The following is a 15003-nucleotide window of genomic DNA, read 5'->3' on the forward strand; positions in this document are numbered from 1 at the left end:
TAGGTACCTTTCCCTACTCCATCCACTAAGCACAATGCAAACTCCTGGGCATTACGTATAAAGCGAACATGAAAAGCCTCTGAAAGGCTGAGAGAAGGCGGGCTAGCTAGGGATCGCTGGACCCAAGGGATGACAAAGTGATCAGTTCTCTGGGTCTCTTTTTGCCTCAAATAGCCCAGATTTTGAGCTGAAGAAACTGGTCACCCAGAAACAACAATGGGTAGGAACAAACAAAAAATCTCCAGGAAAAAATGGGGCGGCCTAGTAAAAGAGAAAACTTTTAGACAATGGCTACTGTACTATAACCAAACCACAGGAAAAACTGTGGCCCCACGCCCACCCCACCAAGCCTAGACGGAGCCCAGACCTAAGCCCTTCTGAGGCTGTACGCAGTAAGGTGTCCCCAACACCCCCGCCGAGATGGTGTCAGAGAAGGCCCACGGGGAAGTGAAACTTCTACCCCATCAAGTGATGTGTCCCTCTTCCTGTCCAGTGAGTATTCTAAAAAGAAAAGAAAAAAAAGAAATCTCCAGACCCAGATAGTTTCACTGGAGAATTCTACCAAATATTTAAAGAAAAACTAACACCAAACTATACATTCTCCTCCAAATAATAGAAGAGGGAATACGTCTCAATGTATCATATAAAGCTAATATTAACCTGTCCAAAACCAAGCAAAGACAGCAACACAAAAGAAACCTATACGAATATAGGTGTGAAACTCTTAACAAAATATTAGCTAATATAATTCGCAATATATAAAAAGTTATACAGCTACAGCCTGACCAAATCGGATTCATTCCAGGGATGAAAGGCTGGTTCAATATAAAAAAACAAAGGAGAAAAATTTCAGGATCTAGAACAAAGAGTTCTTAGACTTAACACCAAAAAAAAGCACGAGCTATAAAAGGGAAAACTGATTAATTGGACTTCATCAAATAAAAACTTTTGCTCTACCAAAGACTTATTTAAAAGATGAAAAGGTAAGCCACAGACGGAAAGAAAAGACTTGCAACCACATCTCAACAATGGACTAGTATCTAGAATACGTCAAGAACTCTTAAAACTCAACAAAATAAAAAAATCTAATTAGAAAATGGGCGGAAGACATGAAGAGACATTTCACCAAAGAGGACAGAAACAATGTTCAACTTCATTAGCTACTGGGGAACCGCAAGTTAAAGCCACAATGAGCTATTTGTACACATCTATCAGGATGGCTAAAATAACACCGCCCAACGCTGATGAGGATGCAGAGAAACCGGATCACTGCTCGTGGAATATAAAACGGTACAGCTACCCTGGAAAAAGAGTTTCGTAAAAACATAAACATGCGACTACCGTAGGATCTGGCAATTACACACCTGGGCATTTATTCCAGAGAAATGAAAACTTATGTTCACGCGAAAACCTGTATGCAAATGTTGATAGCAGCATTATTCATAACTGCTCCAAACTGCAAACAATGCAGACATCCTTCAGCTGACTACACGGTTAAACACTCTGTGGGCGCACGACCGTACGATGGAACACTATTCAGCAATAAAAAGGAACCACTGATACATGCAGCACCTGGATGAACCTCCAGGGGATGCTGCCAATCCCAAAAGGTTGTAAATGGTATGGTTCCATTTATATAGCATTCCTGAAATGACAAAATTGTAGAAATGGGGAGCTTATCAGCGGTTGCCAACGGTTACGAACAGAGTCAGGGGGGCGGGGGAGGGGCTCCAAAAAGACAACACAAGAGATCCTTGTGGTTATGGAAACGTTCTGTACATTGACTGCATCCATGTCAATATCCGCTCGTGATGGCTTTATAGGTGTGCGAGATGTCACCACTGGGGGAACTGGATAAACAGTACACGGGAGCTCTCTAAATTATCTCACATGAATCTAAAATGACCTCAAAATAAAAGGATCAATTAAAAAAAAAAAAAACATATGATTTGAGGAGGATCCAGAACACCAGCACAGGACACTTTCAGCATTATGCGGTAAAATCTAAAAGTTCTCACGGCACTTCTAAGTCGACAGTGGGCAGGAGGGAGGGAGGGAGGGGTGTCCCTGACGCCAGGGATGCGGGGGAGGAGGGTGGGAGAGAGGACTCGCCTTGCTGCCAGTCGGGAGGTGTACGTTTCTCTAGGCTGGAAAAGTCGAGAGCTGAAAGGCAATGAGCGAGGCGGGTGGTGGCCCTGAGGTCACACGCGTTAACCTTCAGCATCCACAAAGGTGGCAAGGCCAGTTCGGGGATCCCCTGCAGGTGATTCTCAAACCAGGACTGCGTGGGCCCAGGGACCCGGCCGCGGGGAGGTCTCGGAAACCGGCAGTGAGAACGGCAGCTGCAGGCACAGGGCCTAACTGCGCCGGGTTCCCATTCTGGGAAGAACGGCCAGGGTGTGGGCCATGGAGGGCTGTTAGTTACAACCGTGAGGTCCTCTGCTCTTCCTCAGGGCACCAGTGAGCTACCAAGAAGGCGAAGGTCGAAGGAGAAAGCAAAGTACGTTTTTCCAACACGTGAGTGTGGGGGACGACAGGGGAAGGCAGGTGCCCAGGAAAGAAGGGGACTCGACGTGCATTAGCGGAGCTCCTGAACTCTGTAAGACGCTCTCAGGGAGGAAGGAGTTTACAGTGGTGCCTTTTTTTTTCCCCATTGAATTTAAGTTCACAAACTGTGAGCTGGCCAAGAGTCACGTGAACAGCAGACTGGAGATGCTGAGACGAGGCCTTCTCCCTTCCGTTCCCCCTGTCTGCAGCCCCGCCTCCTACTGCCGCCGTTACCTGATGCTGTGCCAGGTGACCACAGTGGGCGCGGGCCACCCTAGCTTCCGTGACATCTGAGGATAGTACAGCAACAGCCATAGGACCCTACCAACCTCCTGGACTGGAAAACACCAGGCTGGGCTAACTGAGCTGAGGGCTGAGCAGTGGCAGCTTCTCTGCCGACAGCGGGCGCAGCCTGGGCGGCTGAGCAGGACACCAGACTGACTGCTCGCCTGGGTCTACACGGGGACCCTCCGGCTGAGTCTGAGAAGAAAGAGAAACTGCGGAGGGGATATTCTGGGCTAGGATTTCAATATGAGAAGGGCGGATGAGGTGCAGGAAGAGGGCATCGTGGGCCATGTCTATGCAGCCAGCCCGGTGGTGCGTGGATACACACGGGCAGCTGAATCTCACTGGATAAAGGTACTCTCCTCAGGTGAGCTGGGTGGATGCTCAGCTAAGAAACATAATAGGGGGCAAACGTCTGGCTGAGTGTATATTTGGCCCTACAGTTATTGTATATTCGGCCATGATTCATTCCTTAGTGTTGCAGGGGAGACAGGTGAGCTGCACTACACAGCTGCCCCAGTGAAATACAGAAAGGCAGGGTGAAGCAACTGCACGCACAGGAAGAGATGCTGATCTCCCTCCCCGAGGACAGGAACTTCACCCGTTTGACCCTGGTTTGGCTACTGAGCCTAAAGGTTAACAGAGAACAAAACCTAGAGGTACGTACAGGGGAGAAGGAAAATGTCTACCTGTCTGCCCACGCCCTCCCTGCTTACCAGAGAAGGTGCCAAGAGAGAGCCGACATATGTAAGGGCAGCTCAAGTTGTCACACACTGACCAGCACGCACGGGCCAGAAGCGGGTGGGAGACCAACCCTCAGAAGCAAGGACGTAGGAAATGCCAGCGGACGCAGAAACAAAGCAACAGAACAAGCAGAGCTAAGGAAATGGGTTTGGCCGTTTTCCTGCTTCCTTTTAAGAAAGGAAAGAAATATTACCCTGTTGATGAAGTGGTGACAAGATGAGAGGGTACCCAGATAAGAGCCCAGCACTGTCATTAGGATACGCTAGGAGAAGGACATCAGTCACTGTCTTCTTGAACTAGTTGGCCCCTTTACTCTTTCTGAGTGTGTTACTGTCAGAGCCAATGAAACATTTAACATCTAGTGCTGGAAGCATGTCCTCAAAACTATCGCTTCCACTTCTACTAAACTGAAAATCTGGAGAGAAAAACTGAGGTGTTCTGATCTTCCGTTCCCCAAATTCAAAATCCCACAAAGAACTTAACTTAGTTGCTGACCGTGGGGACACTACTAGATTCTGAACCACAGCATAAACCTCCTTATTAACAAGATATTGGCGGCAAATAAAGGAAAGATCGGTCTACCACTGGGTCTTCATAAACAGAAGTTTTGGCCAGAGTATATTAGCTCAAACTAGTCCCCACTTCCAATTTCGTAAGTTTTCTGGTTCAGATAATAAATCACATGGTCTCTCTAACTCAAATTTGTTTCATTCAGCATGACCAGTTACTTTCAAATGATGGGTATCACGTATTTATAAAACACACTTATCTACTGGCCAAAAACTGGCCTCATGGAGACTAGCAATGATAGAGGCAAAAGGCTAACTTGATGCCTACTGTGAAATGTATTTCAGCAACATCAACCTACACTTCACTTAATGAAAAAAAAAAAGCTGCAAACAAAGGCAAAAGTGTCTTATTTAAATGGAAATGGGTTTTCTATTTGTAACTTAAATTCACTGCAGTGAAGAAAATTACTGAATACACTTCTGGACCAACATCCTAAGTAAACAGGCACACCACGAAAGTGGGTACCAATTAGGTGCGTTTAAGCATAAAAGACAGTAATTATAAATAACGACAGGAGTTTTTTACGTGCCAGAATTATCGCTAACAACTGAGGAACACTGGTGATGCAGCCTGACTTGAACTTAATCCAGTGGGATGATTCCATAATGAACCAGATCTCAGGCTTCCCACACACAGCCCAAAGACCCGACAACTGAGGATTCCTTCACCCGCCCTAACTCTACGGTGCCTAACCCGACTAGTACACAGAGTTTCTATCTAAGAGAGTCAGCTTCCCCGCAAGTTTCTTAAAGTTAAGATTCGTGTTTCAACATTGTTCTATTCTAGGAAAACAATCCTCTCTTCTCATGTTCGTGCGTGCACACGCACGCGCATTCACACACGCACGCATGCACGCACGCACACGCCCATCATTTCACTGAGCTCCCACCGCTAAAACCAAGGGCATCGTATAGAGCACTCATGTCTACAGCTTCATCACCGAAACACCAAAATGTAAATGATACTGTACTTGTCCACTCGTATCTGCGGCCTGCTGGAAATGTGTAGCCAGCGATGTCTCATCCTGGAAAACTTCATTACACTCCAAACATTTCAGACTATGCCTGCAGAGCTTGGATGGGTCTTCATCCAGAGGCATAGCTGGAATGATGGGTGTGCTCGAAGGAGCTGATATGACGGTCCCAGTTATACCAGACTGAATTTTCGTTACAGTGTGTGTGCCAGCCCCCGCGGAGCTCGGAAGAGTGGAAGATGGAGCAGAAGTATTGCTTGACGGAGAAACAATCATTTGATCTGCTGGGACTGGCTTTAAAATCAAGTGGGAGCACTGCATTACGACTCCCTTTTCCTTATGCCCGCGGGCATGGGAAAGGAGACTGCACTTGTTGTAAAAAACGAGGTTCTTTGTACAGTGGTTACACGTTACTTCGATGCGCACACTGCGTCTGTCGTAGTGCTGGGTCAGACTCTTCTCAAGCGCGAAGGAGTCGCCACACTCCAAGCACTTGTACCCGCGGGTCGGTAACGTGATGCCTGCATTAGCAGGGGGGCTGAGGTTGGGGATGTAAACTGGAACGGGGTTGACGCTGCTCAGCACCTTGTTGAAAGCTTCCACCACAGAACTCTGCAGGGAGGACACCACCTGGACTCGAGACACCTTTTTGGGCGGTTGCGAGGCTGCTGCATTGATTATTGCCTGCTTTATTTGCTGCTGAGGTTTGGTTAGCACTTGGCGGAGCTCGGAGGTGGCCTGGGCGCCCTGAGGCAGGAGGTTAAGGTTGGCGAGGTGCACAGTCTTTGGCACGAGTTTGGCGTTGGCCAGGCTGGATGCCGGCACCACAACGGTTTGCTGCTGGATGGCGCTGGCGGCTTTAATGATGGCGCTGCTGGCGCTCTGAACGGACGCAGCAGATATGACCGTGGCTTTGACCGTTGTGTTGTTAGCGAGCTTCAAATTAATGACTTGAGATCCCGCCGTCTTCACGGCAGACACTGGGAGGAAGGCAGTTGCCACAGGCTTAATCGTGACCTGTTTGGGGGTCAGCTCTGCAGGGGTCACTGCGTTGGTAACGACCGCCGACTGCAGAGGCGCTCTGGGGGGAGAGGAAAGGACGGCCGCTGGCGTCGGAGATGACAGGAGCGACGTCACGGACGCCATCACGGGCCCCGTCTGCTCAGAAGGCTTCTTTCCAGAGTCAAGATCGACTTCCGGCAACACCCTCGTCACTGTTCTCTTGATTTCCCCCGATGACGTCTTAATGGTTTTTATGCGAACTTTGGGAATTGCTGGTGTCGATCCTGCAGGGGAGGACGGAGAGCCTTTGCTGCTGTTTTCACTGGAAATGCTCCTGGGGCTGTCTGGCTGCTTTAGGGACGCTTTTTTCGTCCCATCGATAAGACTCTGGGATTCAGGGGACTTTTCAATGGCTCTGGGACTATCATTTACTTCTTTTGGTAATGGAGAGGATTCCCGTGAATGGGTCACTGGTTCTTTACAGGAGTCTGAAGCAGCCTTTTTAGCACTAAGAGCTGCGATTGCAGCTATGCACGAAGAAAGCTTGGAGGATGGCTTTGACCTTGCCGGGCCCAGGCCGCCGAGGGTGGTGTCGTTCTTCTCGGAGCTCAGCTTCCCATCATGGACCCTGTTTTCAAGCACCTTTTCGGAGTTTTCCTTCAATTTATCCTCCACTTTTCTGACTTTAAAAGGTTCATAAACACTCAGATTTATGGAATTTGTTTCTGTCTCTCTCTTAACGACTTTGTTCTTCTCTGTATTGCCTGGAGCAGAGATTCCAGCTTTGCTCAAGGGCTCCCCTCCCAGGGCCTTTAGTTTATCGTAGTCCTGCTGGGGAACCGACCCCGTCAACACATTCGACCTGAAGCTTGAACGCACGTCCTCTTTATCGGGAGGGTCATCCACCTCTATCTTCTCGTCGTCGTCAAACTCTTCGGCACTGGAGATAGGGCTAAACTGGCTGAAAGCTGAGTCTTTCAAAGTCACCTCTGAGGTAGGCACATCTCCCTTCATGGACTTCGATCCGTCTTTACTGTAACTGTCCAGCGCCGACGCCGCGAGAAACCCATTATGTAAGCCGTTGCCTGTGGGGTTGTGGCCATCCTTCTCGGCGCCCTCAGAGGAGTCGATGCTGCGAACGTTCTTAACGATGACACTGACGCCGACGTCAGCAGAGGATGGCGTGTGGGAGTCGTCGTCCACGTGAGCGCTCTGCTTGATGTGGCTCTCCTGGTCGTCGTGTCCAGATTCGATAGCTGCTTTAGGATCGACCATATCTGGGATGTCGAAGGCTGCCAGGAGGTCGTCAAAGTCTGGGGTCTTCATATCCCCCATGGTCATGAATTTGATCAGATGTTCTGTCAAACACACAGAAAATAATTCCATCAGCAAATGGCATTTTGTAACAATGAGAGAAATACCCCTACGAGGTCCGTGCTAACCCGGTGATGGTTGCCAAGAGCAAGTCGACAACCGCACAATTACGGTAACTACGGAATTCTGTAACTACGGAATTCTGAGTCAAAGTGAACAAACATCCAGCGAGTATGTGTTCGGCCTTGAAAATTACAGCTTCAAAGTAATTCCTCCAAAATGCTTTATCAGAGTGGCAGCTCTGTAACAAGAATGAAGTTGATCGAAACTGTTAGAGCCCAAAACGCAGGTTTTGGTGTAACAACTAGAAAATCTGTCATTTATCACTGGACTCATCATACAAAAAGCTACTTCCGAACATATTTTGATCTGGACGGCATTTAATTCCACTAGCAAAATTATCACTATTATAGCCACCACCATTTTCGGGATATCAAATTAAAAGAAATATATTGCAATCAAAAAACCAATTACAGATATCTATTCGCTCATGGAAAAAATAAGCACCCCAAACCCACCAGGGGACATCTACTGCTAATAAAGTTCCACCTGAGATTTTTTAAAAAATCTCTAAGATGCTGATGCCCTCGGTTTTCAGTAAATCCTAATTTTCTCCGTTATGTTAAGGAGAAGAAACATACTCTCCCGGCAGGAAAGTATAGATTCCCTTCCTTCTCCCTCCCCAGTTCAGCGGTTTTAATGGTTGAGGTAGCACACAGCTGTCTCCTAATTACCGCTCATCTAACACAGTGGTGCCAGTGGCTGTGGCAGCTGAGGAAAGCCCTACCATGAAATCGCTCTCGGTGTGTAACCAGCATGGACCCAAGGACTAACAGCGTCGGGGAAGGAAGGCCCCCTCTGTTGCCACCAAGCTAGATAGGAGTGGAGAACAGTCTACGAAGTTGTGTTCCCATCCGTGTCCACAAAACCCTGGGTAGTAGGAGCGTGGAGAGTTTTAGGGAAATGGATGGCCACAGCCAGTACAAAGGATGAAGGATGTAGAAATACATGACATGCTAAGCGCCCTTCACTCCACCTGCAGAGGACAAGTGATTGCGGGGTACAGATAAAACTTCCACTGGAGGAGAGCTCTTTCTCCAACCTGAACCCCCAGGTCACTCCATCTTATGATTCTATTATTTTCTGGTACGTACCACAGTGTGCTACTTGTCTCTTCTTACCTACTGACTAAAGATGAGCGATGAATCTCTCATTCGCCTTTACACCACAAATGCCACATAACTAACTCACTACAAGTCAGGGGCCAGAACTCTGGGTTTATAGCAGAAGAACAGGCTGAAACCCAGCTCTGTCACTCACTAGCTCTGAGACCCTCAGGAAGTGAGGGGACTTCTGTGGGCCTGTCCCTTCTTTTTGCTGAAGGAAGACAAGCAGCCAAGAAGAGAAGGAAAGAGAAGAGGAAGAATGAAAGATAGGGGAAGAAGGAACCAACAATCAATGTCGGAAGGGAGGAGGGTTACAGGTGACTTTAGACAACTTTCACTGGAAAAATCAGCCTAACTGATTTGTAGATACACACTCTTTCCTCTTCAATATTTTCTAGGTTATTCCTCCTTTAAATGTGCTTGGATCACTAAGAAGTCGTCTTCCACATTTCACTGGAGTATTTAGTAATTTATTTTCTTGTACGGTCTGTAAAAGATCATGCACTGCTAACGAAAATGATACAAAGGTCAAGGTTGAACTTCTACTCAGGCAACAAACATACATACCGGTGAAAACTCAAAGTACAAATCCATCATCAGCTGCTAAAACACCCTCAACATAATAACTCACTCTGGGACATGTCCAGACACTTCTAAGAATTTGGCTGGGAAAAACTACTGTTGAAGATGAAATAAACACCCATCGTTCAATAGGAACTGAAGAATAAATCGCCTTCCGTTCACATATGTCTCAGTTAACACGGCTCTAAAGAAGTTCAATATACTTTTCTCTAGATTGTTTGCTTCACCTAGAGAAAACACTCATGGCCACTCTCCTCTCAGATAGGCAGATGCAGGATGCAGGATCAGACAGAGAATAATGTATCCCCAGCATCAAACTGCAGCCAAGACAAAAACTGCGGAGGAAACAAGAAGGCAACACTTCTGAGCTCACACTGACGTGAGAACGTCTGAGAAGCCACGCCCGTGTGAAAGTCCGTGATGATGACTTTCTTTTTAAAATGAAGTTAAACACTTAAACTGCAGAATATGGGGAATGAAAAATCTGTCTGTCATTTAATATTATCTACTTAAGAGTCCACCCACTTATGAATAATCCCTGAATGTCGCCGCTCTTATTTGTAAGCATCGTATTTCAGTGATAAACTGAATACTCACAATAAAACCACCATTAGCCAAGCATTCCTCGGGTCTGTCTTTACCAACCATGTTGATCCAAGTTTATAAATCGCTGTTTTTACAGAACTCAAGTCATAGGATCGTGAGCCACCTCTAATTCCCCATCAGAGTTGAAGGTAGTTTTTTAATGCTATCACTTATCCAAAGCTTGGACCAAAGAAGTCCCAGTGGAAGTGTGGCTCCACCTAAGTCCCTCCATCCTTTCTTTAAAGCTACTTGGGATTCATGTCATTTGCCCTCTCCTGATTTGGGTGAGCAGAAGACGTCATCCAGTTTCATTCACACAGTTCATGCTGGAGGGCAGTCAATTCAGGAGCAAAAAACACCATAAGAGGCAATTCAGATCCCCAGTGGGTGGTAGGCCCAGGACACACCCACGAGACATGGCAGAGTTCAGATCAGCAATGCAACTGGCAGGTATCCTTATGAACACCTGGAAGATTAACGTATGATTCTTATTATCTTTTCCTTCTGTTTACACATAGCGAGTACCTACCTACCCGATTTATCAATGCACAGGCGCTCCTCCCCACGGCAGCAGCGGCATGAGCAAATCGTCCAGTCAGTGGTAGGCTGATGCCCACCACACTGCCCGTATCTTTTCCTATCTGCCCAGTAAAGTCGACTTAAGCAAGTTAAGGCTTGGAGAACCCCAGAGAGGACGGTCCAAGCCTGCAACGCTCCCCGCCCCTCCCCGGAGGGCTTGAGAAGACATTTCAGATGCAGGAGCAACACACCCTGCTCCCCATTCCTCTATATCCCAAGAGTTATGCTTTCTCTTGAGGGAAGTGGGCAAACCCGGCCAGGGGTGAAACAACGGGACACTTCAAAGAGGGTAGGAGTAAATCAGCAGCGGTTTTAAAAAACTATGAGTCAGCCCTTCTAGGTCACCTGACGGAATCCTGACTCCAGGGCGGAAACGCACAACGGGCATAAAAGCCGGAGCGCTGGTGGCCCAGTGACAGCATGCCACATTTTCTGAAACCCCCGATCACTGTGCAGGTGGACTGACCGCTCTGCGGTTGTATAATTCACGTAATTAATAAACACCGCGCTCTGTAACGTCACTCTCCTTTTCTGATTTACAGAAATGCCTTTCACACCCACAGTCGCACTGTCCTATTACCCGTTACCTTCCCACACGGCGGAAGGCAAGAGCAGATTTTCCACTTGGGAGAAAAAAGAATATTTAACTCCCACTTCATTTCGCAGTTGTATCAAGTAAAAAAGAAATGTTTGCGTTTGAAAGTTTTCTTCATTTTTCACCCCAATTCTTAAGTACTACTCTTTTAAAAATAGATTCTTTTTCTTCAAAACATTACAAAAAAAAATCTATCTTCTCTCTTGACAGATAACATAAAAAGATCTCGAAATTTTAGCTTTGCCTCAATAGCCTGATTTTCAAACAGAATTAGCTTTAGTTATTGTAGCAATGTCTTTCATTTCATTTACATTCTATAAAATATATCTTCCTTCAAAGGCACTTACAGTCTTTTAATTTAAAACTAAACCCCATTTACATAACCTATAATTCACTAATAGCATTCGTGCTTAATGTAGAATGTTCTTTTACCCAAAGACACTTGGGAGGAAAAATGCTAGGCCTATTTACGGAGAATAAAATTGAAAAAACACAAATGTGTCACATGATCACTTTACTCCTGTGACACAGACGAAACACTTCCTTTCCTACCAAAGCCTCTTAAAATTACATAAAGCTGTTTCATCTTTGTTGGCAAAAGTCAAAAGCTATCAAGTCGATAGAAAAACCTGAGAAAAACCTATTCACCCCTTAATCATATTTCTTATGCTTTGCAATAAAAAAGAACTGTTCTTCATGGAGCTGTTTCCCAATGTCCACCTCGAGAAGGATGGCGTAAGAGGCTGGGGCTTTACCCAACCATGGACATATCTGTCAAATCATCCCCAGAGAGCAATGCCTAACCCCCGCCGAGGTCTTGCCTCCAAGAGGAATATTCGAAGGTCAATACGAGCAGTGATAACACACTGGGCTCCCCATCTGAATGGAGAAACTAACATTTTCTTTAAGGAAAATCAATAAACTCTAAATTGTAATAATCCTAAAGAAAAATAAATCAAAATCTATTGACCACCTCGGCCACCTTATGCGACTCTCCCATAGAACAACAGTAATAATACGAGGTCTGTTATTCTCTTTGGGGACTATACTGGTCACTATTTTTTAGCACTACCTGTCCATTGAGGCCCTTTTTAAAGAAATAATTCAATAGATTAATGAATCTAACTCATGTTTCTATCGTCTTCATCTTTCCTTCAAATATAAAATGTTCTTACGGCATATGTTAATGTTATGCAACGTTTCACATTTATTTTGTTCCTCACAGAAGAGGAATCTAGCACACCCAGTTTTTTAAATGTCTTTGGAGAACCACGCGGATTGGTTTCCGTGGCCGCCCACGCTCCGGCCTGGTCGTGCCCGTCACGCGAGTCTGCAGACCCGGGCGCGGCCCCCATCACCGGTCGCTCTCTCACCGTTAGCCTTTTCAGGGCTTTCTGTCATTACATGTCTTCAACGTCCCCACCCCCGACCCCCCCCTCCACACACACACAAAAGAAAGGGAGGGTAGGGGAGGGGAGAGAAGGGGAGGGGAGGGAAGAGGAGGGGAGGGGATCACATCTCTTTTTCCCCAACTGACCTTTTGCTTCTCCCCCACTTCAATCTGAATTGCTCATCAGGGAAAGCCATTTCCTCACTCCGACTCCATTCCAAACGCCAAGCCGGTTTGGTTCGGTTACACAGGTCTGCCTCTGCTTCTTCACTTTTCCTAAACCAGCTGGGAACGGATGTCGGTTTCAAGGCATTTTTTTTTTTTTTTAAATCTGATCAGCTACTTGAGAAGCTGTTAAGAACCTCTGCCTTGGTGCTTCTCTCCAGGAAAGGGGAGGGGAACAAGGAGACTGGGCCCCCAAAACTGGCAGACACTGAGGTTTCAAAATAATAAATAATAATACGAACACATGCATATGCATGTGGGGATGTCTAAGTGTGTACAGTAAAAATGGAACAATTACAAGCCACTTGAAGGCCCTGTGCAAGTGACAAATGCTCATTTTATCTTTTGTCCTCCACTAATCGGACCCTGAGTGAATCCTGACAAGAAGCCAGAGCACCTTGTAGGTCTAAAGGTGCCTTTTCAGCCACAGGGAGGAACTGTAACACGGCAGCACTGAGCACGGCCTGGCCCGCGCCTCTCACCTCCAGCCCTGGCAGGGGAGGCTGACAACACGCCTGCTGGCAACACAAGAATGTCGTTTTCTCAACAGCCGACAGCAGAGTAACACGCAGTGTGTGCAGAGACAGTTCATACACAGGGCGAAATGAACACAACAGTCATTTGGTTGATTCTGTCCCGTATGCATTCAAAAGAAACCAGTAAACACAACTGCTACGATCCAGAATAGATATTCACTTGTTTCACTAAATTCTGATGGTACCAACGATAGATCTACAGGTACTTTGGACAACACGGTGTTTTCTTCTGCGGTTAAGACCTAATATTCCTGATTCGAATATAAGTGACGTGAAAGTACAAACTGCTTTTTGGAAATATAAAGTCCTTTCATTGGAGCGCAAGCCTGGGACACCGAGAATAACCCAGCCCCGGCCCTTCCCCGTGGTTATTCTTCACTCTTCCCTCGAGGCCCCACAGACGAGGGCGCCGCCCCTGCCCTCCCCCGCCCACCATTCTCCCCTGTCCTTAAGGAGAAGCCAAGGGAATTCAGGAGCAGTCAAGGGAATGTGCCACCACATCAGCGAACGGTCCCTACACACCTCCGCCTTTTCAGCTCCACCTGCAGCCCTTGGCTTACTGCTCACGTCACCCCCCGCTCCCAGTGCCAAGCACTGATGGGTCAAAACAAAAGCTCAGCCATAAAGAGCTCCTGTGCTCTTTCCACTCAGGTTCTGCAGCTGCCAAGAAAACCTCCAGAGAAGACTGGGCAAAGCCCTGCTCCATGTCCTGGGGTTCCTGGGTCACTTAAGCTCCACAACCCTCTTTTCCTTACTGTTAACTCCCACCCTGCCAGGAGACAGGCGTTTCTAACCCTTTCCTCTTACCTCCTTCCACGCCTCTGCCTTTTCCTGTCTGCAGTCAACCTCTCAGATAAGAGGCACCAGGCGAGACCTGTCCCCACGCCCTTCCTTTCTACCGGCCTTTGCCACCCCTGCACAGCTGGCCTGCCCAGGCGGGTCCTCCTCCAAGAGCCTGCTGCCCTTCTCCTGTCATTTTGGTCACTCCTGTCACCTCTACCTGAAAGCAAGGATCCTTATGACTTTGATTACATTTACTTTTAAATCCTTGCACTAGAAAGCATATCCCTCTCTCTCTATACAACCCTGAGACCTGACCTTTCCCCTGATAATCAGCAACCCTGGAGGCGGCAGAGGACAGTAGCCTGACTAATGGTCACAGGGATCTCTGGCAGGCTACAGATAACATCTTGACGTAAGTTATGTCTCAGCTCCTGAGCCCTAAGGTGGAAGAGCCCCCTGGCTACTTTCCCATGAGACCTGACAGAGGGGACAGAGGGAGGCAGGAAGAGACCTCAGAACTCTCCTCAAGACCTGAAAAATGATTCATTACCCTCAGCTCCAACCAATCAGCTCCCAGCAAGACCCTGAGCCCCTAACCCACACTGCTCTGGAAATTCGCCCCTTAGAATTTGTAACCTACAAGCCATCGGGGAGTTCAGGCTTTTGAGCATCAGCTTCCCATTCTCCCGGATGGCACCGCCCATAATAAAACAGCCAGTCTCTCTCTCCACTGCCATCCTCGGTGTTCAGTGTTTGGCTCTGCCAGGTGGACGAGCTCTGTCTGTTCCACAACCGACCTCCTGGCATAGAGAGACCTCCCCCAGCCTCGACCCAGTGGCTCGGCCTTGGCGCTCTGCCTCATCGGCGTACTGCCCTCACAGTCAAGTTCTCGATCACAGGGACAATTCCCGGCCCCTCTGCAACCCATTCTCCAATGTCGGCTATAAGAAGGGACTCGGGGAGGTGACGGAACTGTTCTGTACCACAATTGTGGGGCTAGATACACACTTCTTTGCATCTGTCACAACCCAGAGAATTTTACTGCATATAAATTGGAAAAAAAAAAA

At 47.4% G+C, this 15003-nt stretch overlaps 1 protein-coding gene across 19 annotated transcripts in view; it reads right to left on the minus strand.

Moving 5' to 3' along the window:
• ZNF532 (zinc finger protein 532) overlaps window positions 1-15003 on the minus strand; it is a 95891-nt gene that overhangs the window by 45699 nt on the left and 35189 nt on the right. For 18 of the 19 annotated variants that reach the window (XM_023531145.1, XM_011361094.2, XM_023531142.1 and 15 more), the window contains one exon: window positions 5117-7479. In XM_023531145.1, the coding sequence (XP_023386913.1) occupies window positions 5117-7462 (2346 nt within the window). In that variant the 5' untranslated portion in view covers window positions 7463-7479. Of the gene's footprint in view, window positions 1-5116; window positions 7480-12539; window positions 12678-15003 lie in introns of all 19 variants that reach the window. The other variant, XM_023531143.1, reaches the window with a different exon arrangement.

This window comes from Pteropus vampyrus, unplaced genomic scaffold (assembly GCF_000151845.1).
Source record: "Pteropus vampyrus isolate Shadow unplaced genomic scaffold, Pvam_2.0 Scaffold62, whole genome shotgun sequence".
NCBI lineage: Eukaryota > Metazoa > Chordata > Mammalia > Chiroptera > Pteropodidae > Pteropus > Pteropus vampyrus.